Source organism: Herpailurus yagouaroundi, unplaced genomic scaffold (assembly GCF_014898765.1).
Source record: "Herpailurus yagouaroundi ecotype Mexico unplaced genomic scaffold, PumYag 164, whole genome shotgun sequence".
NCBI lineage: Eukaryota > Metazoa > Chordata > Mammalia > Carnivora > Felidae > Herpailurus > Herpailurus yagouaroundi.
The window spans coordinates 32,106,290-32,131,490 of NW_024412405.1; the positions used below are offsets into that span (position 1 = coordinate 32,106,290).

The following is a 25,201-nucleotide window of genomic DNA, read 5'->3' on the forward strand; positions in this document are numbered from 1 at the left end:
AGCTGTCAGCACAGAGCCCGGTGTGGGGCTCGAACCCATGAAGGGTGAGATCATGACCTGAGCGGAAGTCGGACGTCCAACCAACTGAGCCATCCAGGTGCCCTGTGACCTAGGTCTTGTAAGAAGCTATAAGTCACCCCTACCCCATACGTAGCTGGGAACAATCTTTGCAGACTCCAGCTTCAGTTTATCTGTGGTTTTAAAGTTATCAAGCAGCCAGAAAAACCTTACCTGCTTCCTGACACCCAACTTTACTTTAAACATAAGGACATACCTTATGGCATATAAAATGGACACAAAGCCCTTTACTCCAAAAGTGAACTAAAAGCTTATCCTTAGAATAATCAGTCAAGTAAAAGAATATAAGGGTAATAGCCTATCTTGTTTTAAGTAGGGGAAAGAAAATGTAGATAGGAAAGTTTGAGAGCACGGGAAACTATTTGGACAATGAAGGGTAAATAGGCAGATGCTGGAAACAAACTTTGGCCAGCCCATTTGCCTTTGACTCTGAACAGGGGAAAAGATGTGTGGTAGTTTTGGAACATTGTTCTTTGTATAACATACCAACAAGTTATTTTAAAAAAATAAGTCATCTTAAAGGAACTGAAGTCTCAGATTATAAAACTGGAGTTTACTAAGACTTTTTTTTTTCTGATTTCAAAGGAGCCAATATTGAAAGTTACAAATACTTAATGTTTAGTAGTTTTAACCTTTGGACCATTTTCCTGTATGTGGATATTAAAATATATTTGATGACACTTTATGGGTCTACTTAATACTAGCCAGAATTAGTAAGTGAGGACATATTTAAAGCCCTAATTCAAGGGGCGCCTGGGTGGCTCAGTCGGTTAAGCCCCTGACTTCAGCTCAGTTCATGATCTTGTGGTTCGTGGGTTCGAGCCCCGCGTTGGGCTCTGTGCTGACAGCTCAGAGCCTGGAGCCTGTTTCAGATTCTGGGTGCCCTCTCTCTCTGACCCTCCCCCGTTCTTGCTCTGTCTCTGTCTCAAAAATAAATAAATGTTAAAAAAAAAAAAAAATAAAGCCCTAATTCAAACTTCCAACACAATGGTTTCTTAGAGAGTAAATTTTATACATTTATAACAGAAAAATATAAATCACATTTAAGTTATACGGTAGAATTGGCAAATTCCTGCCTGGCCATATTTTGGCTTCTCAATTACCATTTTGAAAGCATGTTCTTGAATCATCTCTACTCCAAAAGCCCTACTTCACCTTTTAAGTACAGTTGACAAGTTTGATAAACTCTTAAGTACTCAATATGAATTTTGTTCTATTTTATAGTCACCTGAGTCTATTACTTTCACAAAATTTCATTTGTTAATATTCATAGGAACTGAAAAAAATCTTTACTACTTTTTAAATGTTAACTGCTTAGAATCTTGCTTTAAAATTCAGGCTCCACATCCAGGTGTCCTCATTTGTCTTTGCTACAGAACCAGATTCTGTGCTTTACAGTTAACACAGATGTGGCACAAGAGTTCTTGCATGTTACCCCAGTGCAGTTCTAGAAAATCCAAAATTCTGTTTTCCCAGATCAATTTTAAGAATCCAGGAGAAGTTGGCATTGCCTGATTTTAGCCACTAGGTGGTGATAACGCAAAGATCCAAGTTTGTGACATTCTGAAGACAACCAGCAAGTTAAAGAGGCAAAATTAATTAGTGTTTACACTATTGACAGGAATACAAAGGCTAAATGGGAGGCAGTGAAGTAAAGTTCTCCTTATGTATTTCAGCCTGGCTTTGCCTCTGTGCAGTAGGCAGGATAATCCAGTGCTTCTCAAGCTATCTGTGGTAAAGGGCTGGCTTTTTATTTTCAGACTGCGGCAGTGCCTATAGTTTTGAAAACGACAATAAAAGTGAAGTCCTTGACAAATGAAATAAAAACACATACAAAAATACAAGCCCCATTTTTTTATTAGGTTCAACAAAAACAAAATTACTTTAAAAGAAGTTTCCCACCAGTATCTGTGCTTGACCAGTAACCTGCGGTGTTAGTAACTTATGGTACAGGCATGGGTCTGAGGACTACACTCTGACAATGAAACCTTGCTTGATCATGTATCCCATCCAGTCAGAACTGGTTCAAGATGTGGCTCCATTACCAATAGCAGGGTAGCCCTGGAAAGGTCATTTAGACTTTCTAAGCCCCAATTTACTCATTTGATCAGGTAAATAATACCTGTGTTTAGGCTTTGTAGGAGAACTCAATGTACTAACCTCTCAGGAGACACTCAAATGTTGGTAGAAACTGAACAACATAGTTTACATATTAAACAGATGGTCTCTGCTTCATCATCTTACTGACTGGCCTTTTTTCCATGAATAGACAGTGTTCAGTTGGTCATTAGGCATTTAAAGGACCCTGAAACCTTGTTTGATGGCCCTAAATGGAAGCACAGCTACTTGGAGACCCTTGACAAAGACCTGTCCCCTGAGAAGTGTACCCTCCTACTGAGCTGGCACCTCTACTAGGGTGGAAGGACTACATGAAGCAGTAAAGGAGTCATATGGTGCCTATTCACCCAGATGTGTCTGCAGTCAGATACTTCCATGTCCCAATGTGCTTAAACAACTGCAGAAGCATTAAAGCTGTCCGCTCAAAGTTTAGATTATTACTATAAAACCCCAGGAAAGGTTGGCATGTAAACTACATTAAGCCAGATCAAGGACGGCAGTTTGTTCTTTGATTCATCATTGTAGCTACCATTTTCTGTAACTTTCCTATGCCAAACATACATGGCTTCAATTTTTACAACAATCCTGACGGATGACTCCTCTTAAAGATAAGGATACTAAGGTTCAGAAATGCTAAGCTGCCTACATCACAAAATGCCAGTTACTGGCTAGTTCTAAAATGCTAGCTAGGAACTTGTGCTCTTTAACACTTTTTACCACATCTGGAAGCAAAACCACTCCAGCCATGGTATCCAAATTAGTCTTTAAGTAAAAGAACAAAATCAAACTACTAGACCTGGTCCCCAAAGTTATAAAAGTTGCAAAGTCAGTCTAAAAACCATCAAAAAGTACTTAAATGAAAAAGTGTAACTGTACCAGAGAAAAGTAGCCCCCACCATGAAAATGTCACTGAGGGTATTTTTAAATCTGGGCACACCATATCCACAATTAAAAAATATGGGGTCCAAAGATCCTATGTATCTGATATGAACTGTAATTCATTTTAACAAAGGCTTGGAGTTTGAAATCAAGATCACCTAATGGGCTCACTTAGGCTAATGCAATGAGAGTTTCAGCTCCTCTCCAAAAAAGGTCCTGAGATGATATGCTGCAGTTCTGCCCAAGTACATTCTACCCTTCTGCTCCAAGGAAGAAGGGCCTAAGAAAATCCATGAATGTAAAACCACTACCTGAAAAACATATATGCTGGTGACAGGAGAAAAAAAAAAAAAAAAAAGCAGAAGAATTAAAATTTTATAAACCAGAGAGTGTGTTGTTTCTGTTAGGTAAAGGGATTTCTTCATATGTTATTTTAATAAAAGGGAATTTCATAGGTAAAAACCAATATTCAAAATTATAAAACAAATAGAACTGTCTGTGTATAATCACTGCATCAAAAATTTGCAAGAAACTGAACAGAAATTCTTTAGTTGATGAATGTGGTTTGAAGGGGTAATAAAACCTTTTTACGGCTAAAGCAAGAGTCTGATTTCCTGTTGGCCCAAAAATAGACGTTTCATTTCCCAAATAAGTAGGCTCTCCACTGTAAAGAAATATTCTTGTGTAGTTGGTTTCTATCTTCTTGAACTCTGCTCCAAGTTCAGCCAACTTGTTATATGTCCTTAACACAAATTTGGAACAGTCGTAGGATTCAAACCATGTCTCCGCCCCCTTTTCTGGGCTGGCCTGGACGGTCCATGTCTCATAATAAATCCCTGTTTCATTGTCCCATTTTACCCACTTTGCCATCTTGTTAAATGTGTTTCCTAGTTAAAAAAAAAAAAAAATTTCCTATGTGAACATCAAAGCCAATCATTAGTCTTATGTCAAATGTTCTAACCTGATTAAGGTCATGAATAAATAATATTATTATTAAATTATTAAATTATTTGTAATATCAGTTCCAAACCTGTACTCACAATAGGAATCCAAGCTTAGCCAATTTTCATTCCAATTTTCAAAGCACAAGGTATTTCTGAATTGTAAACCTTAGATATAATAGGGGTATCAAGTCTTACATACCAATTCTGTAATCATTTAAGCTATAAATCATACACATGCAGAAGCCCTCTTTACCCCACCCAACAAATCTTGGATTCAAAGGTAAAGAAAGAAAACAAGGAAAAATTGTGGATAGAGGGAAAAGTGAGTGGGGCAAAGGCAGTGTAAGAATGGAGGAGGGTGAAATGGCAGAGCTTTTCTGTCACAAAGCATTGCGTGTGTACAGTACGAACGGCAGCCAGAGGAACAGCTACTTTAGAAGGCTGGCCTACTAATGTTACAAGAGAAAGTACCATACCCTGTCCACCCTGAATACCTGGTATTTCCTTTTTCTTTTTGTACTTGTAACTGTTCGGATTCTGCTCACAACCTTCCCACTAACCATACAAATTCTTCCAATGAATCAACTAAACTGGAAATGTTTTCGGCCACGTTCGTGGCCTATTACAGACTCCGGAACAGCTCATGCTCTCCTACGACCTTGTACCCGACCAAAGGAATCTCTCCAAATGTTAACAAAACACCATACTTTGCGTGGTTACAACCTCATCTGGGCATTTACAGTGCCTAATAAAGCTTCACTACAGCCTTTCAATTTGTCACCATATATGTGAACCTTTCTTAAGTGCTCCAACTTGAGTCCATGAAATCAATATTTCATGTCCTATAAAATGAATACAGCGGCTGCCTTTATCAGTTTTTTAGAATTAAAACTATGGAATAATATAAAGCTCGTTTTCTTTTTGTTGTTGTTGTTGTTTATTTATTTTTGAGAAAAAGAGACAGCATGAGCAGTTGAGGGGCAGAGAAAGAGGGAGAGAGGGAGACCAGAACCCAAAGCAGGCTCCAGGATCTGAGCTGTCAGCACAGAGCCCGATGTGGGGCTCGAACCACAAGATCGTGACCTGAGCTGAAGTCAGTCGCTTAACAGATGGAGCCACCCAGGCGCCCTTAAAGCTTGTTTTCTTAGAACTGGGTATACTGTTCTTAGTGTTCTTCAACCTTAAAAAGTTACTGCTGTAATTAAGAGAGAATACTTCAAAACACTATTCTGTAACATGAGAAAATGTCAATGAACACGATTAATCACAAAGCAGACGGAAAACTTGAAAGATTTAAGTACTAGCATATTAGTACTATTTTACATGAAATAGTGATCACTTGTTCATATCATATACTGATGTCAGAAGGAAGAGTTTTCAGATAATGAAATAGGTGGACAAGGAGAAAAGAGCAACGTGAACTGGCCTGGGATGAAAAAAAAAAAGTATCACACTGAGCACTGTTAAGAGAGACGGGCTTTGATATTGCTTGGGATGGTTTGGGGCGTATTAATTAGAAAGAAGGAAGGAAGATTAGAAAACAGAATGGTGTCGAGTTAAAAGATCCCCAGATTACATTTAAGACACAATTCTATTCCTGGTTCTACATCCAGATCTGTGACTGGCAAGTCATGCTACCTGGCTGACCCTCAAATCCTTATTTTTAAAAGGAAGAAGAGTGTTTTCTCCTCCCCACTGAGCTGTGAGATAACATGCTCCAAAATGCTTTGTAACGGGCTATCCAAGTGGAAAGCTTGATAACTTCCTCAAGGTCTATGGCTCACTGAATAATTCTTATCACAAACAGTGCTTTCATTTCAGATATTTCCACTTTCTTGGAGAACAACAATTATAATGCAGAGCTCTCTAAATCATATGGGCAAGCTCCCTACCTCCAGAATGCAATGGCAGTCTCATCCCCGTTCTACACATGACGTAATGAGTCAAAGTAAAAATATGACCCAAGGTCACATACCAGTTTCTGATAAAAGTTCTGAACTCCTTTCTTCAGCATTAACCAACAACGCAACACATGCAGCAAAATTCTAAGTGTTTCAGCAACTTTCCAATACATCCAAAAGAACAGAAAATCTCAAAGATAAAGTATTTTGATTGCTCAAGGAGCCTCAAATGCTAAGATTGTATGTGTTTTGGGAAGCAATGTAGAGAAGTAGTTAAGAAAATGGCCAATAAAGCTTCACTGCCAGAGATAGGGTCCCACCTACTTCTTGGTTGTGTGATTTCAACCACTTTGTGCCTCACTTTAGCCATCTGTAAAATGAGGGAAATAACCGTAACTATCTCAGGGGCTTGTTGTGATGATAAATGACATGATATAAGTAAAGCACTCGGAACACTGCTGGACCCAGAGTAAGTCCCCATGAGTGGTAGCTGTATTATTTCTTGACATAAAAACATTTTGTCATCACTCAAAGTCTTTTTCCAGATACATTTAACAGGTCCTTTGATCAAATATTTTCACAGGCATTTTGTGGATTTTCTTCCACATGTTTATTTAGAAAGTCCAATTCAATTGCAGAAAACATTTTACCATTTCATTTTTTACTATGGAATAGAGGAGATACACTACTCATCACCTAAAGGTGACGTTCTGCAGGGAGCCTGGGTGGCTCAGTCAGTTGAGCATCCAACTTCGGCTCAGATCATGATCTTGCAGTCTGTGAGTTCAAGCCCCACATCGGGCTCTGTTGACAGTTCAGAGCCTGGAGCCTGCTTCAGATTCTCTATCTCCCTCTCTCTCTGCCCCTCCCCTTCTCACGCTCTCTCTCTCTCAAAAATAAAGAAACATTAAAAAAAGAAAACTAAAGGTAACGTTTTGCATGAGTAATAGTTTGGATCAAACCTTACTGCTTCCAGAAGTACATTTTGTAAACTGACCTCTAAAGAGTAGAACATGACTGAAATGCCTCAAGGAAAGCAACTTTTTTCATTTGGATATCGATGTAATCATCAAACAAATGCCGTATTTTTGAAACTTACCTGGTATAGTTGCTACTTGAACTAATGTCCCATTTGCCTTCCAGTGAATATCATCAATTCCTTCAAAAAAGCATGCAGCTCCTTGATTACACCAGAAAGGGGCATTCATTTCAGGTCGGAGATGGGGAAATGTGCAATTTCCAAGTTGGAAAAGTTCGTACCATTCCATTGTGTAGTTCTGGCCAGTTAAAGTACTCTTGAATCCAATGGCATCATGCATAATTTTCTGTGGAAAGACCATACATGTATGAAAGCATCTGTGAAGTAACCACTGGCCCAGGAGCCAGATGGGAGAAAACGTAATATGTCACAACTGTGTATCAAGTAGAACGACTCAGCTGTTCCTCTTCCATGTTGCTATTCTTGTGTCCACTCTGCGGCTCCTCCGATTCCAGGCCCTCTTCCACTCTGGTTTTGACCATTGCTGCTTATCTCAGATATGCTATATGTGGACACACTCTTAATTTCTTTCCACTTTAAAATGGGTTGGAGAAGCTCCATGCCACAGGCTCAGGAAGTCTACATGCTTCACAGGGTGACAGAGGCTCAACTGGTGAGCTAAGCTAGGAAAATGTGTATAGCAGGGACTGGAAATGAAGTGTCTCCTGCCTGCCTTGCCCGTTCCGCTGGGCCTCCTCCTTTCTTACTTGCCAGGAGCTAGGTACAGGAGTTGGGTATGGATTCAGATTATTAAAAAGGGATTAAAGCAACTGCATTTGTTACTGTCAGAATCACAAAACATGCTAATATTTTTTGACTACTCATTTTAAATATGCCAAGAGGAACAGCAATTATACATGATCTAAAATCAGCCCTTTGAACAGCGATTATTCCCTCAAATCCACTTAATAAATAATTTAATTAACCAAAGTTACAAGATCAAGATGCAGCCTTACCAGGTGTCCCAGGAGATTCCCATATTTAAATTCCCATACTGGGGCTTGTAACCGAAAGACTTCAATGACATCATCATCTTTCATAATTGGGATAGGTGAGCCGGTTGGACAGAAAGTGTATTTAGCTTGACAATAAGGATCTGGTTCTGGGCGGAAGGAAAAGCGTCTAATAAAGAAAAAAGAAACCACAAACTTAGATTCCAACAGGACTTTCGTTCTTCTTGCACATTTTAGAATCCAGATTTTAGTATCACCATCAATAACACTTTCAGAGAAAACATTCAAAGGTTATAGTGTTTAAACATTTTGTTATTCTGTCAACAACTCCGACGAAGTCTTTAATAGCAAATGATATATTACAAGCACTTTGATAAAGGCATGCTTCCCTGTTATCTGCTCTCATTGTGAGAATTTTGAACACAGGGGCCATACCTTAGAATGTCTATAGATCCACATTTATTTATAGACAAACAAATATTCACTGAATAAAGGAATATTTTTCAAATGACATTTAATTTCGTAAACAGTCCACATGTTAAGATTATTTCAAAATAATTATTAAATAGAATATATTTTCTATTTTCTTTTTTTAATGTTTATTAATGTTTATTTATTTTTAAGACAGAGAGAGACAGAAGCACGAGCAGGGGAGGGGCAGAGAGACAGGGAGACACAGAACCTGAAGCTGGCTCCAGGCTCTGAGCTGTCAACACAGAGTCTGACGGGGGCTCGAACTCATCACCTGTGAGATCATGACCTGAGCTGAAGTCAGATGCTTAAGCGATTGAGCCACCACCCAGGCGCCCCACTATATTTTCTATTTTCTAAAGAATTAACCAACAGGGGGTGCCTGGGTGGCTCAGTTAAGTGTCTGATTCTTTTTTTTTTTAATGTTTGTTTATATTTGAGAGAGAGAGAGAGAGAGAACGAACAGGGGAGGGGCAGAGAGAGGGAGACATAGAACTTGATGTGGGTTCCAGGCTCAGTGCTATCAGCACAGTGCTATCAGCACAGAGCCTGAAGAGATCATGACCTGAGTCGAAGTCGAATGCTTAGCTGACTGGGCCACCCAGGCGCCCCAAGTGTCTGATTCTTGATTTCAGCTCAGGTATGATCTCATAGTTCCTGGGTTTGAGCCCCATGTCTGACTCTGCATTGAGAGTGCAGAGCCTTCTTGGGATTCTCTCTTTCCCTCAAAATAAATAAACATAAAAAAAAATTAACTGACAGGAGTGTCCCTCTATTTGCTAGATGGAATGCTGCCCAATTCGTGAATCATTTAATAAAGCCAATTAGAGTTTAAAAAAAAGAAATTGGGGCACCTGGGTGCCTCAGTTGGTTAAGTGTCCAACTTTGGCTCAGGTCATGATCTTGCGGTTAGTGGGTTTGAGCCCTGTGTCTGTGTTGACAGCTTAAAGCCTGGAGCCTGATTCAGATTCTGTGTCTCCCTCTCTTTCTCTGCCCCTCCCCTGCTCTCTCTGTCTCTCAAAAATGAATGAACGTTAAAAAAATTAAAATTAAAAAAAAATAGCCAGCGATCAATAGATATTTACTAAGGATCTACTATATGTAGGACACTATACTAGGAAGGAGGGAAACAAAATTAAAATGATGTTCCCTTCCTCAAGGACATTTAGGTGGGGACTGGGAAGACATTAAATAAGTAGTATGGCGCAGTGTGGTGAGTGCTAAAGAAATATACAAAGTCCTATGGGCACAAAAAAGAGAGAAATCACTTTTACCTGATGTGGAATGGGTGGGGTGAGAAGAGCAAAGAAAGGGATGAAGATCTGGCTTAGGCTTTTAAAATACTTTCGATGGGGCACCTGGGTGGCGCAGTTGGTTAAGCGTCCGACTTCAGCAGGTCACGATCTCGCGGTCCGTGAGTTCGAGCCCCGCGTCAGGCTCCGGGCTGATGGCTCAGAACCTGGAGCCTGTTTCTGATTCTGTGTCTCCCTCTCTCTCTGCCCCTCCCCCGTTCATGCTCTGTCTCTCTCTGTCCCAAAAATAAATAAACGTTGAAAAAAAATTTTTTTTAAATAAATAAATAAAATAAAATACTTTCGATGGTTAGGACATAAAAGGGACAATATTAAGGCTTATAAGACAGTAGGTAAATAATGCTGGAATTCAGGCTTCAAGGTAGGAGAAACAGGCAGGGACTGTCATTTTGCACTGATGCAGTGTGAACCGCACCACGGGACTCCTACAGCTGGTGAGGGCTGAGCCCAGGAGTGAGCTTAAAGGATTTTAAGTAGCAGACCTGATATGACTGAATTTGCTATGAAACAAACCTTGTTTGTATGAGTTACAGGAGAGCGGCGAGAGAAGCGAAATTAAGGCAGAGGTCAATTAGGAGGTTATAGCAATAATGTAATAAGAAGAGAAGCCATGGCAGTAAGACGAGAGGAGGGACTACTGCTGAAGTTGGCTCAACAGACACTGGTCACCTTCCATATTTGGCAAGAGAAAGACCGAAGAAAGAAAGACACTGCTTCTATCTATCTTCTAGGCACCACGGATCTCTAAAATTTTAGGCAGATCTATTTTTTTACAATCTTAATACATCAACAAAAAATTCTATCTTAAGAAGTTAATATCTTGATGTTAGCCAAGAGTATTAACAACCCCCCAATGTTTATGAAACTTACACATACTTCCTTGTTTTTATAGATGCTCAACGGGTTGTTTAAACACGTAACTATTTAGTTTTCACTTGCTTGAAGCAAAATCTTTTAGGTCAAAGGTAATTTCAAAAGCATAACTTAATAAAGTTAAATTTTATTATATTCAGTTGAGAAGACCAAATGGGGACAGATACTTAATACTTGAAACTTTTATAAAAACTCTAAGGTATCGTCAATACCTTGCCCTAACTATAAATCAAGTAGTTTTGCATTTACAATCTCTTCCTTATTTTACTGAACATTTAATTTTACTTCTTATGAACGTTTTATTAACTTTTTCTTTTCAAGAAAACCCAAACTTCTCTTTTCATATATATCAAGCAAAACAAGGAAGTGGTGCAAACCATTCCAGTGAACAGAATACACTCCTATCCCCGCTTGACAATAGCTGACATTTATTAGATTTAATCCTCTAACAAGCCAGGGGGAAATGCTGTTACCGTTCCTACTTTCTTTAAAAAAAAAAAATATTTTTTTTAAATGTTTATTTATTTTTGAAGGAGAGAAAGACAGAGTGTGAGCCAGGGAGGGGCAGAGAGAGAGGGAGACACAGAATCTGAAGCAGGCTCCAGGCTCTGGGCTGTCAGCACAGAGTCCCCACGCGCAGGGCTTGAACTCACAGACCCTGATATCATGACCTGAACCAAAATCGGGCGCCTGAGGACTGAGCCATCAAGGCGTCCCATTCATTCCTACTTTCTAGGGCAGGTCACATGGGCACAGAGACACTGAATCACGTTGCCAATTTCAAAAGCTAGTGCTGGTGGTGCCTGATTCGACTGGAACCCAGAACTCATTCCTGACCATTAGGTTATCCTGCCTCCCCGCTCACTATTTTGTCATCCGAAATAGCCGTGTTTTCAAAATCTGTTGGCCTTTCGCCTGCTTGATGTTAGCAGCGTGTTTTCTTTCTGTTTGGCCACCTGAACATCTAAGGCCGTGTAGATACTCTTCTAGGTCAAAGGCTCCAATCAGCTCCACAGGTGTGCAGTCTCTGTCCTCGTCTTAAGACCAGACTGAAAACGGGGGACACACGAGGTCACCAACCCTTCCGGTGAGCCCCGGACAAAGGGAGCGGGGAATTCCCAGGACGCGTGACTTTTACGGCTAAAAATGGAAATTCCCAGGGGCGCCTGGGTGGCGCAGTCGGTTAAGCGTCCGACTTCAGCCAGGTCACGATCTCGCGGTCCGGGAGTTCGAGCCCCGCGTCAGGCTCTGGGCTAATGGCTCAGAGCCTGGAGCCTGTTTCCGATTCTGTGTCTCCCTCTCTCCCTGCCCCTCCCCCGTTCATGCTCTGTCTCTCTCGGTCCCAAAAATAAATAAACGTTGAAAAAAAAAATTTAAAAAATTAAAAAAAAAAAAAAAAGGAAATTCCCAGAGAACCAAGACCAGTAGGTCATGTTGTATATTGTGCCAATGGGTACGTACTCATGATAACTAATGACATGCATGACGTCAAGTAATAAGCACGATATTCAAAGTCTCCTCAAACCATTCAAAGAGTTGATCACTTGCATCTAATAAGCCACTCAAATAAAATTACATTACTCCCGTTTCTTCCATGACTCCAGCCTGCCCTGAGCCTAAGCCACCTAGAAAGCAGTTCAAGTGTCCCAAGAGGAAGAAAGGGCCTGGGCGACGCGCAGCGAACAGCTCAAGTCGGTCCTCCACCGCGCCGCTTCCGTCTCCCGACCCCGGCACCCCGCCCGGCCAGTGCGCGCGTCCGCCCCGCCACGCCCGCGCGCCGCGCGCACTCACTTGTAGGGCACGGGCCACTGACGCCGGGAGGAGCCCGCGGCGGCCAACGCCAGCCACAGCAGCACCAGGGCCCAGCGCCAAAGCGCGCACCCCGGGGCCGCGCCCGCGGGCTTCTGCCCCGCGGCCCCCAGGCCAGCGCTCCCCGCCTGCGCCATGTGGCGGCTCCCGGTGCTTCCGGCGCCTCCCGAGCCCGGCGACGCGAAGGGCCCGCGAGTTGAGCATGCGCACGGAACCCCGCCCCCCGCGAGCCGTGTGACCCCTGGACTGGGCCACTTTGGTCGGCCGGGTCCCGCCCTCTCCCTGACCGGAGACTGGGGCGCGGGGCGCCTGCCTGGGGGTGAGACACTGGAGCCCTGCAGTGCAGCTATTTCCCCTGCCCTCAGCAGACCGTGCCGCCTCGCTGGGGCCCGGCACCCTGGCGCACTCCATCCGCGCCGTGGGGCCTCCTTTTTCTGAAACTGACTCATAATGCCTTGTTCTTCTGGCCCCGCGTCTGTGTAGAGATCACCGCGTGTTTGGAGCTGTTTTCTGACCTCTGCGCAGTGACTACCAGCCAAACCAAACCAAACCAAGAAACCAATCCAACTTTGGGCTCTTCCTTTGGCTTCTCTAGCACGGAACTCTTACCCTGCCACACAGGGCCCAGACTAGGTGACAACAAACATTTGAGTATAAGAATCATTATTTGGAGGTGGTGGTGCAGTGAGGAAGACAATAATGGAGGAATGACTGGTCCTCCCCCCCCCCCCTTAAGCCAGTGAGAACAATGGCCAGCACTTACTATATATAGCCCATAATACTACTCTAAATGCTTTAATTTATTTATTTTGAGAGAGAGCATGTGCAAGCAGGAGAGGGGCAAAGAGAGGAAAGAGAATTCCAAGCAGGCTCCACGCTGTCAGCATAGAGCCCAATGCAGGACTTCCTCTCACAAACCGGGAAATCATGACCTGAGCCGAAATCAAGAGTCAGATGCTTAACCAACTGAGCCACCCAGGTACCCCTAAATGCTCTGTAATGCCCTCGGCCCCTTATCCCCAGATGGTCGTCCTTGTTGGGCTCTACCACGTGAACAGAGGAGAAGATTCTGCATTACCCTTTCTTTGACCTTTCATCCACTTGAAGACAATGGGATCAACTGCTTTGTTTCTGGTGAGATATTTGTGGCCTGTCATACTTTTATACAAAGATACTGACTTATGTCTATAAGTAGTGCATTAAAGGTGTAATAACTTATAGTCACGTTTTTCTTTTTCTTTTTTTTTTTTTTTTTTTACAAGAGAGCAGCATGCCTTCGCTTCACCCACAACATGAGTGAACCCTCATGGTATTTGTAAGCATAATGGAATAAGTGAGGTGGCTGCAGTGGCCATAGGTGACCACCAATGACCCTTGCTGGGGATGGCAGGAGCGTGGGGTGCTTCCCTAAGCATACAAGGTTTTCTGAGGGCTGATGGGAATTAGTTCTTCCCTAACCCTCCCCCCCCCCTTGCACCCCATCCCCCCCGACCTTTGACCACTTGCTGCACTGGGTTGAGGAATTCTGTGGAGATCCAAGCAGGGCACCATTTTAACACCCATTTATCTAAGTGTTTAGGTGGCTCCAATCCTAGCTCTCCTCCATATACCATGGCCCAGTTCAATATCACCTAGCCTAAACTAAGCCTCTCCTAAAGACCCACAAAAAGTGAGGGCGTGGGGACACATCCTAGCTATAACAGCTGAAATTCCAATTTGAAGGGCACCAGGGCATTCCCACTGGGCATGTACTTGAACATGGCTTAAAACTGAGACACCTCTCCAGAGTAACAATTTACAAATAATGGAACACACTAGAGGGCCACAGTGGAGCTTCCCATCCTACTCAAGACTTCCCAGAGCTGCAGAAACAAGCTTCAAGTTGACCATGGTCAGTGGTGGGGATCTCCTCTCTTGGGACTGCAGTCTCTTCATTCCGTGAGCAGGGAGCTCTAATGGCAAGAAAGCAGTTCCTCAAATTAGCCCTAAATCAGCCTCTCACTAGCTCCCATCTGCTGTGGTGTGGTTCTGCCTTCTGTTCCTTTTGGCTATGACCCCAGCACCCCAGGCTAAAGATGCTTGCAGACTATTGTTGCCTGATCCCTCATTGTGCAGTTCATGATTTTTAATCTTTGAAGATTTCATCAAAAAATAGGTTGAATTTTAATCCAATTTTTTCCCTCTGGGTCCTTGCTCAGTTAGCTTAAGAACACTCAGAACATTACTGTAGTCTGATAAAATCATGTTTATCAACCATTGAACTGTTGCACACCAGCGGAACTGTATGGCATCTTCTTAAAGGAAAAAATAGAGTTATAGAATTCTGGGGCAGGGTAGAGTTAGGTGAAATTTAAGTTTTCATCTTCACTTCCACCTTAGGCAGGTGGATCTGATTAATTTCACAAAGCAACAGCAAGCCAGTCTGTTTTCCAGAATTATTGGTTTAAAAACCAATCCACATTTTTTTTTGCATCTTTCTTGACCTTCAGAATGTTTTAAGGGTTTTTTTTTTTCTTCTTCTCTTTTTACTAATAATGGATTGTATCTGTGCTTAGAATCTCTCCCATAGAGAGATCTGTCCCACAGACAGGAGATATTGCTCAATTTTGTAAAACCAAAACTACAGGGAAGAGAGAATGTTTAGAATATTAATATATATTTTAATCAAATACAAAGTTTAATAACAGGAAGCTAAGACATAGTCATACACTTTCTAGTCTTTTTTTTAAATAAAGTTTCTCTCTTTTTTTTTTATTTGAGAGAGAGTGTGAGAGTGTGTAAGCACGGGAAGGGGCAGAGGGAGAGAGAGAGAATCTTAAGCAGACTCCACGCTCATGCAGGGCTCAATCCCTCGACTCTGGGATCATGACCTGAGCCAAAATCAAGAGTTGGATGCTCAACCGACTGAGCCACCCAGGCACCCATATGCTTTCAGGTCTTAATGATGCCTTCTCAGAAAGCCAAGGGACGTTTGACTCAGACTAGTCTTGTCCAGTTCCTGGAGAAGTACACCTGCAAGTTTTGAGGTGGGGTAGAAGTCAGTTAAGAAGGTAGGACACCAAGGCCCCCTAGTATATAGGTGCCCACCCTGAGCTTCCTTCCTTGCTTCCAAATCCTCATGGCTCCCCAGATCAGTGCCCATGCAGGATCCAACAGTTGGGGAAAGAGGAACGGTTTCTGATGGCAGACTGGGGGTGTCAATCCAGAGCTTGGTTGGGCTGGATGTGTGAAGGTGGGTCAAGCAAGGGCTTCCAAATGGTCTACTTTGGGCTATTGGCATTTAAACCCTTGAGATTTTAACTCAGAGCCCTGAGTTTGTGAGTTTTATTTTCCATTTGCTTTAGATCAGTCATTGCTAACCCTGCAAATGATGGAGGATTTTAAGGAGATTTTAAGACATACCACCATCCAAGATGGTGCTTCATTCCCAGAAATTTCCATGTACCTGTTCTGTTTGGGCCTCAAGTTGCCCAAGTGATTCTAATACGCAGCCAGGGTTGAGAATCCCTGCTTTAGAAAGATGTTAAAGCTAAATTTAATCAACCCTCCTATGGTTTTGAGCCCTATATGTTCCTATCTATAAAATTGGAACCTTTCTTATATCTCTTTAAAAATTGTGTACTCTTGAACAACATGGGTTTGAACTGCATGGGACCACTTATATGCAGAATTTTTTTCAAATAAATACAATACAGTACTGTCAATGTATTTTCTCTTATGATGTTCTTAACATTTTCTTTTCTCCTAGTTTACTGTATTGTTAGAGTGCAGTATATAATATATATAACATACAAAATATGTATTAATTGACAGTTTATGTTATCAGTAAGGTTTTTGGTCAACAGTAGTCTATTAGTAGTTAAGTTTTTGGGGAGTCAGAAGTTATACACAAAATTTTTTTAATGTTTATTTATTTTTGAGAGACAGAGAGACAGAGTGCAAGTGGGGGGGCGGGCAGAGAGAGAGGGAGACACAGAATCCAAAGCAGGCTCCAGGCTCTGAGCTGTCAGCACAGAGCCCGATGCGGGGTTTGAACTCACAAACCGTGAGATCATGACCCATTGTATAGGTGCCCCTATACACAAAATTTTTAAGAATGTTTATTTATTTATTTTAAGAGAGAGTGCACATATGTAAGCAGGGGAGGTGCAGGGAGGGAGAGAGAGAATCCCAAGCAGACTCTGTGCCATCAGTACGGAGCTGGGTGTGGAACTCATTCCCACGAACTGTGAAATCATGACTTGAGCTGAAATTAGGAGTCGGATGCTTAACTGCATGAACCATCCAAGTGCCCCAATAGATGAATTTTTGACTGCATAGGAGGTCAGTGTCCCTAACCCCTGTATTGTTCAAGGGTAAACTGTATACACACACACACTTCTGTATGTGTGTAGATAGATAGATAGATGTATTTGGAAAGCAACCTGTTTCTGTTCTACTTTCTTTCTAGAAGCTAATTTATAGCTCTTTTTTTCCCCTCTAGAAGTCCCCTGCAGTTTCTTTCTTGTGGCTGATATTTGTAGTTGGTGTTGGCCCTGAAGGCATACGGAATTACTTAGTGGTTTTCTGACTTTCCTTCCTGGTTTATTTAGGCTCTAAGATTGATTTGCTTGATTGTTTTCAAAGAGGCAATGACATCATTTGTTTTTATTTCTATTTTTGAAGGTGAAGCTATTTGCTCCTAATGCTGAGCAGATGTACATTGTTAATCACTTGAAAGGGAGCCCAACAGAAGAGAAGAGAAATGTACCAAAGGAAAGTGCCAGAAGAGCCCATGGGGGCCTACAACATTTGGCAGACCTGAACCCCAGCAAGCTTGAAGCTGCCATTACACCGGTGAGTTAGCTGAAAGCTGTTGAGGCCAACTGTTCATTTTAATTAATGTTCGCTGACTTTAAACCCTCTTCCAGCAAAAGCTGCACAGATTCAGCTGCCATTTTGAAGCCTCTGTGCCAGGAGGCAGGTCATGGTTCTCAAACTTTGCTGCACATGAAAGTCACTTGGAAAGCCTTTAAACAGTCTCAGTGCCTGGGTCACATCTCAGACCAGTTACATCAGACTTTCTGGGGGTGGAAACAGATGTCAGTGCTTTTTGATGCTTTACAGGTTCTTCCACTGTGTAGCAAAGATTGAGAACCAGTGCTCTATCAAGAATGACCAGTGGTTCCCAGACTTGGCTGCACCTGGAATCACCTGGTAGGCTTTAAAACCACCAATGCCTGTGTCCTCCCAAAATTTTGGAAGTTTTAAGGTTCCTAGATGATTCTCATATGCAGACACATTTGGGATCCACTGCACTAGAACGGCATATCTCTAAGTTTAATTGGTAGGTGATTCACCTGGAGATCTTGTTACAGTGCAGATTCTTATTCAGCTCTCAGGTGACAGGTGGCATGTGGCATGTGGCATGCAGCCCACATTTTGAGGCCTCAAGACTCTGGAAATCACAGTGGAGGGTTGCCTGTTTCTAGACCTTTTCAGCACAGTGATCACTTTGTAGATAGGTGACCTGCCTATCTACATGCCTGTACATATGGATGTATACCTACCTTTTAAAATAAATGATTGGGGCACCTGGGTGGCTCAGTCGGTTGGGCGTCCAACTTCGGCTCAGGTCATGATCTCACACTCCGTGAGTTGAGCCCCGCGTCGGGCTCTGGGCTGATGCCTCGGAGCCTGGAGCCTGCTTCGGATTCTGTGTCTCCCTCTCTCTCTCTGCCCCTCCCCTGCTCATGCTCTGTCTCTCTCTGTCTCAAAAATAAATAAAAACGTTTAAAAAATTTCTTTAAAAAATAAAATAAATATTGACTTACAAGTATAATTGTCTTAAGTATTTTTTATTTCCTTTTATTTAATCCCCTCATAAGGAATTCAATGTTATATATTTATTTTTCAAACTAACCAGTTTTAGTTTAATTATATATATATGCATACATATATACATGTATGTATATATGTACATATACATATATACATACATGTGTGTGTATATATATATATATATATATATTATTTATTTATTTATTTTGAAAGAGGGAGAGAGCAGGGGAGGGGCAGAGGGAGAGAGGGAAAGAGAGAATCCCAAGCAGGCTCCTCACTGTTGGCGCAGAGAGCGACGTGGGGCTCAAACTCACGAACCGTGAGATCATGACCTGAGCCAGGAAATCAAGAGTCTGATGTTCAACCAAGTGAGCCACCCAGGTGTCCCAAGTTGGTTTAGTTTGTTTAAACACTAACAATCAGTTTTATTTTAAGATTATTTTGTTTTTTTTAAATGTTTATTTATTTATTTTGAGAGAGAGCGTGCACACATGCACACATGGGGGTGGGGCAGAGAGAGAGGGAGAGAGAGAATCCCAAGCAGGCTCCACACTGCCATTGCAGAGCCTGATGCAGGGCTCCATCTCCCAAACTGTGAGATCATGACCTGAGCCGAAATCAAGAGTCAGACACTTCACTGACTCAGCCACCCAGGTGACCCTATTTTAAGAGTATTTTAAACATTCACAATATTGTTGAAATCTATGGAGGCAGTTAGGAGATGTCCCACAGTGAGAATCGGAAATCATCGTTTTAGGCAAGAAGTGTGCTGGGACACCTGGGTGGCTCATTCAGTTAAGTGTCCCATTTCAGCTCAGGTCATGACCTCACAGTTCGTGAGTTCAAGCCCTGCGCTGTGCTCTGTGCTGACAGCACAGCGCCTGGAGCCTGCTTCAGATTCTGTGTCTCCCTCTCTCTGTGCCTCCTCTGCTCATTCTCTCTCTCTCTCTCAAAAATAAATAACATTTAAAAAAAGTGAGGGGGCACCTGGGTGGCTCAGTTGGTTAAGCATCCGACTTTGGCTCAGGTCGTGATCTTGTAGTTTGTGAGTTCGAGCCCCGCGTCGGGCTCTGTGCTGACAGCTCAAAGCCTGGAGCCTGCTTGGGATTCTGCGTCTCATTTTCTCTCTGCCCCTCCCCCACTTGTGCTCTGTCTCTCTAAAATAGATAAATGTAAAAAAACAAAAGTGTGCCACTTGTGGATGCTTATACATATTTATCTGAGCAGGTTGCTTACTGCTATTTTACATATAAAGTATTCCAGATATCTGTTGCTATATGACAATTACCACTAAAATTTAGTGTCTTAATAATTTATTATCTTTCCTGGTTCTGTTGGTTGACTAGGCTTAGCTTGAGCTTTGCTTGAGGCCTCTCCTGCAGCTGCATGGTGGCTGGAGCTGCAGACATCTGAAGATTCAATCAGGCTCCAGTCTGATACCTGAGTCGGGATTGGTTGGCTGTGCAGCCATCTGGCCATTCCATGTGGCAATCTTGGGCTTCTTTGTAACTTACAGACCTTGGGGTGTCTGAGCTTCTCACATGCAAGCTGGCATCCCCCAGAGCAAGCATTCCAAGAGACCCAGGCTTTCCTCTTCTGCTCTAGCCATAGATGTCCCTCAGAATCACTTATGCCACATTCTGTTGATCAAAAGGGAGACTAGGTTCAAAGAAAGGAGAGTACCAAAAGGCACGAGTACCAGGAGGCGTGCATATTAGGGCACCATCTTTGAAGACTTTCTACATCCTATATATATAACATAAATTAAAATATCTATTTTCCAAATGCAGGGTGAGGGCAGTAAAGGAGATAATTTTATTTGAGTTGCTGGTGTCTTTTAGTTGTATTCTTTTTTCTTTCACTGCCAATAGGCATGCCCTGAGACAGTTTGTAAAGATTATTGCCCTTGAGGTCTGATGTTAAAATTAGTATTTTCACATCTAAAATGGTGTTACTTGTAAATCAATTTTTAAAAATTACTGTGATTTGAAAAAAAAGTATTTTATTCTAACACATGAAGATGCATTTTGTTTTTAGGAGAAATGAAATTACCCCAATGCTTTTTAAAAATACATAGTTCTATTTGTACCACACTTGAAGTATTTAGCAAAAATTATTATCAACATGGGTATCCCAGCTTGTGTCTTCAGAATTTTACTGTTGATGCAAAATGGTGCTTATTATTTGGTTAATATAAACCCTCTAAATCTGTAAAATCCATTTGCTACAGGGCTACATTGAAGCCATGTAAACTCCCTAATAATTGGGTTGGTGTTTTAGCATTTGGCACCAGCTCTTTACAAAAGGATCTCTGAGGGGCGCCTGGGTGGCTCGCTTGGTTGAGCATCTGACTCTGATTTTGGCTCTGGTCATGATCTCACGGTTCGTGGGATCAGGCTCTGTGCCGATCTTGGAGCCTGCTTGGGATTCTCTCTCTCCCCTGCTTATGCACGTGCACGCGCTCTCTTTTTTCTCTCACTCTCAAAATAAATAAGTAAACTTAAAAAAATAAAAGTCAAAATGATCTCTGAACAACTTTGAGAGATAGAGGTTGCTAGTCTGACTTGTAAAATGAAGTTAATGAATTAACTAGAGTCATTGTCAACCCCAGAGTCTTAAAGAAATGCTATTTTTCCTTTCTAATAACGTGTTATTGCTCTCATATACCTTAATTCTTTGCTTAAGAATTAATTGTTCATAGAACTACCGTACAACCCAGCAATTGCACTACTAGGCATTTATCCAAGGGATACAGGTGTGCTGTTTTGAAGGGACACATGCACCCCCATTTATAGCAGCACTATCAACAATAGCCAAAGTATGGAAAGAGCCCAAATGTCCGTTGATGGATGAATGGATAAAGAAGATGGGGTGTATATATATACAATGGAGTATTACTTGGCAGCCAAAAAGAATGAAATCTTGCCATTTGCAACTACGTGGATGGAACTGGAGGGTATTATGCTAAGTGAAATTAGTTGGTCAGAGAAAGAGAGAAATCACATGACTTCACTTATATGAGGACTTTAAGAGACAAAACAGATGAACACAAGGGAAGGGAAACAAAAATCATATAAAAACAGGGAGGGGGACAAAACAGAAGAGACTCATAAATATGGAGAACAAACTGAGGGTTACTGGAGGGTTGTGGGAGGGGGATGGGCTAACTGGGTAAGGGGCACTAAGGAATCTAGTCCTGAAATCATTGTTGCACTATATACTAACTAATTTGGATATAAATTAAAAAAATTAAAAATAATATTAAAAATAAATGAACAAAAATTACAAAAAAAAAAGAATTAATTGTTCATAGGTTCTTCTTGTCAGCTGCCTCAAATAATCCTGGGTTCCTTGTCTTTGTAGGTGGTTTTGGGGTGGCCCAGAACTGCCCTGTCAACAGTTCTGTAAAGGACTCTTTCAGCCCTCTGCTGTGCCAAGATGCCTATCAGCGGGTGCTTCATTTCCAGTGTGCTGGCAGCTACAACCTTCCTGCTTGTGAAGCCACAGTGGGTCACGCTATTCAGTGTGGATGGAAGGGGAGAAAAGGATGAAAAGCTTACTGCTGGGTAAGCAGGCTCTACAGTGCTTTCCTATTTTCCTTCCTCCAGATGAATATAAATGTGACTACTTAACAAATCATCTTTCATTGTGGGGTTGCCATATTTGGTGATTGGCATTAGGGCGGGGGGGGGCGGGCATGGTAAGGGACAGTGATTTAAGGTGATGACACCAGATGGCTTTCAATCATAGGGAAAAATATTCTTTCAACATATATTGGCTTTCTCTGTAAGAAGCAAATTTCAACGCAGCAATTCTCTTGTGTGATACCATTCAGCTGTATGGATCAAATTATACTTGCTTTATTATTTCCTATTGATCCTAGTACATACAGCCTTCATTTCTCTTACGAAGGGAATATTTAAATGAAGCCACGTGTCAGAACAGATACTTTATGTGCAGAGTGCCTGTGGGCTGTTGTTCCACACTGCAGCATTTGAGAGGCCAGTGCAAGCTAATCATTGTAACTCTCTTCACAGTCCTGCTGTCTGTTGCCGAAGAAGCATTTTCCTCCACTCCGTTGTCCCCTCTTCTGATAGGTTCGGTGATGCTGCTGGAGCCACGGCTGCACAGAAGCCTAGATGCAAACACGGCTGCGGGGGGCGGGGGTGTCCGAGCCGCACAGGTGCTGCCCCTCTGCACGAGCTTTTTGAAGGAATAGGAAGAATAGCTATTTTATAATGTTTTATAATGGATTTGAAAAGTGATATTTTACTTATAATAATTAGAAGAAATTGTTCAAGTGAAAAGATTCAGCTCCAGCCAAATGAAGTACATACTTTGTCACTTACTGATAGGAACTTTCAATGTGATCTTGGCTCAAAGATTAAATAACCATTCTGAATCATTCAGAGATACATGGTTTCTAAACAAGCACGCTTTCATTTCTGTCTTTCGTTTTTTAAAGTCGGAAACAACACTCTCATGCCGTGTTTCAAACAGATGGGCGTTGGGCTGTTCCAAAGGCTTTTTCCTGAACCTCCAGTTTGGTTCCTGTACGGACACCAGCTGTAGCTGGGGTGGGTTGGATTATTTTTAATAATAACTGCAACAGAAAGCAGGGAGAATTTAAGTGAGATGCTCACCTCTGAATGTTGATTTCTGCATTTGCCACTGAACTAGATGACTAATCTTCATGATTTCTGTGAAGGTATTCTGTTCTTTACGATTCAGATAAAGCCAGGACCCTTCTTAAAGTTACTGTGTATCATACATTCTTTTGACATGTTCAGTGTTCAGCTGTCAGTCGCTGGGCACCCAGGCTTTAGCAGGAACCAGAGTAGCCTGTGCAACACTCCTCTGTTTTGGATGTCTTTTCAATGATCACTTGCTGTGAACTACCGCTATACTGTTTTGTGTGGGGTTTTTTTGTTGTTTTTTAATATGGGATAGGAGAAGAGAGGGAGAATGAAACAATTTCACCGAGTGATAAAAATCTGCAACACTGCTGGTAGATTTCGTATGATGGGAAGACACAACACGTGTGTGTGTACAGGGGCACACCTCTGCTGTAGGGAAAGTGGGGTATCTTATTGTGGCTTTGCACCCCCCCCCCCCCCGTCTTCGGTTCCCTGTAGCTTTGCTTTCTGCAGGGAAGTCCTTCCAGAATTGACAGGGAAGCTGCATTTCTACAGTGCCACAAATCTTTTAATGTCACAGGTCATGCTCCGGCCCAGAAGAGCTAGAAACTATGAAGTCCACTGAAGGAAGGTTCACATTCGCTCCGGGGAAGCATGAAGGAAGCACAGCCAGGCCAGAATAGGTATGGAGCACTTTCCTTGTCCTAGGTACTTGTTTTGCTGGGCTCTCTACTCATACTGGATTATAAGCTCATGATTGTAAAAGGTTCTTGAATATTCTGTTGACTGCTTTATCACCTGCACTGAGAACATCCTCTGTTGTATTAGGCCCTTGATATGAATTTGTTGGTAATGAATGCCCACCAGCTACTCAGCTTCTCCAAAGAGATTCCCTCCATGAGCCATTACAGACCTTAAGGTGGGGTCGGAAGAGACTTATCTGATAACTTTTTTAGATAAAGGGTTGCAAGTAAAGTTGTTATAAAACATAATATATAAAATTTCTCTTTAAAGTCACATTTTTGTTTTCGGTGCCTGGGTTAAAATCACGACAGCTCTTTGGTCTGTGACAGCTTTAAGCCCCGGGGATACCAGTTTTAGTTAATACTGTGATGGAACACACAGCTCAAGTGCTACAGCGCAGAGACAATTCCTGGGGTGGAGGCAAAGTCCAGTTGGTCGGTGTCCGTCCCCCACAAAGCCACACAAATAGGAAAGAAAGGCATTTTAGTCTGGGAAAAGTTGTGCAGAAAGGACACCATAGGAGGCCTCAGGCTGCTGCCTTTATCAAGCCTTATTCAGGAGGTTCGTCTCGGCTGGCGTCTGGGAGCTTGGCACATACACACTCCCTGACTCATAAAACTGGTTCGCTTGGCCTAGGCTGTGCAGACATTGCTGTTCTCGCCTTCTTGGAGTTTGCGACTTTGATCGTTGCTGGGTGGAGGGGACCTACGTGACCAGACACTGTTAAAAGCCTTGGGTGCAGAGTCTCTTCCCAAGGCAGACACAGTGTACAGACTTCAGTGAATTTTTCACTCCTGGAGAGAGGAACACACTCACGTGTCTCCTCGCTGGTGGGAGGGGGCGTCACAAACCTCCAGACTCTGCCAGTGTCTTTTTCTCCAGTTGACCCTGTCACGTAACCTTGCACTGTATAACCCTTAACCAGAGTGCAACTCTTTGCTGAGTCCCAGAAGTTCCTCTGGTGATCCCTGAGTGTGCGTGTGGTCTTGGGATCCCCAAAACATACATGCTAGCCAGCACCAGGGCTCCTCAGGTGTGTCTGGTGACAGGAAGTTTGACTCAAGGCCTCGAATGTGTGCTGAGGATGCAGAAACACAGGGTGCTGGAATGAACCCCTTTCTGAGCTGGGGCCTTTGTCCCAGTCTTGAGTGGGTTTCCTCCCGCGTTGTCTGTCCTGATCCACGTAGAGGACTCATTTGCCTGGATACAGAGCCTATAACACAAAAGACTAAGCAGGATGCTTTGCTGCCACCCCCAAGGGAATGGAAGGGGAAAAGCCAGCATTTGTCACACTGCCTAGATAGCAGATCAGAGCGGTCCAGGCCCCCACCTTGGCCTTTCTCAGGGTGAGGAGACTCACAGGCTGTCCTTGTTCTCCAGCCTCATGGACAGAAGAGACAAGAGGCTCGGCTTTACTCTCCCATTCCCTCAAAAGCTCTCTACCAGCACTCTGGCTAAAAAAAATACCCTAGCTTTTGACTCTCCTAGAAAGGAACCGTCGATTTTTTTGTATGTGGTATGGTGGGGGCGGATGGTGCACAGGGCTGCCAGTGAAGAGTACCCTCATGCTCTCTCTACAGACCCACATTCCCTCATATTTTCTCCTGCCTTCAGTTAACTCG

The 25,201-nt window shown here is 42.5% G+C and overlaps 1 protein-coding gene across 1 annotated transcript; it reads right to left on the reverse strand.

The window, feature by feature from the left end:
• Window positions 1–1,917: 1,917 nt before the first annotated feature.
• Window positions 1,918–12,558, reverse strand: CLN5 (CLN5 lysosomal BMP synthase). Its single transcript, XM_040487319.1, has 4 exons — window positions 12,361–12,558; window positions 7,916–8,081; window positions 7,020–7,245; window positions 1,918–3,962 (listed from the first exon to the last, which is right to left on the reverse strand). The coding sequence occupies exons 1-4, from the start codon at window positions 12,513–12,515 to the stop codon at window positions 3,451–3,453; spliced, it is 1,059 nt and encodes a 352-aa protein (XP_040343253.1). The 5' UTR covers window positions 12,516–12,558; the 3' UTR covers window positions 1,918–3,450.
• Between the last annotated feature and the right edge of the window lie 12,643 nt (window positions 12,559–25,201).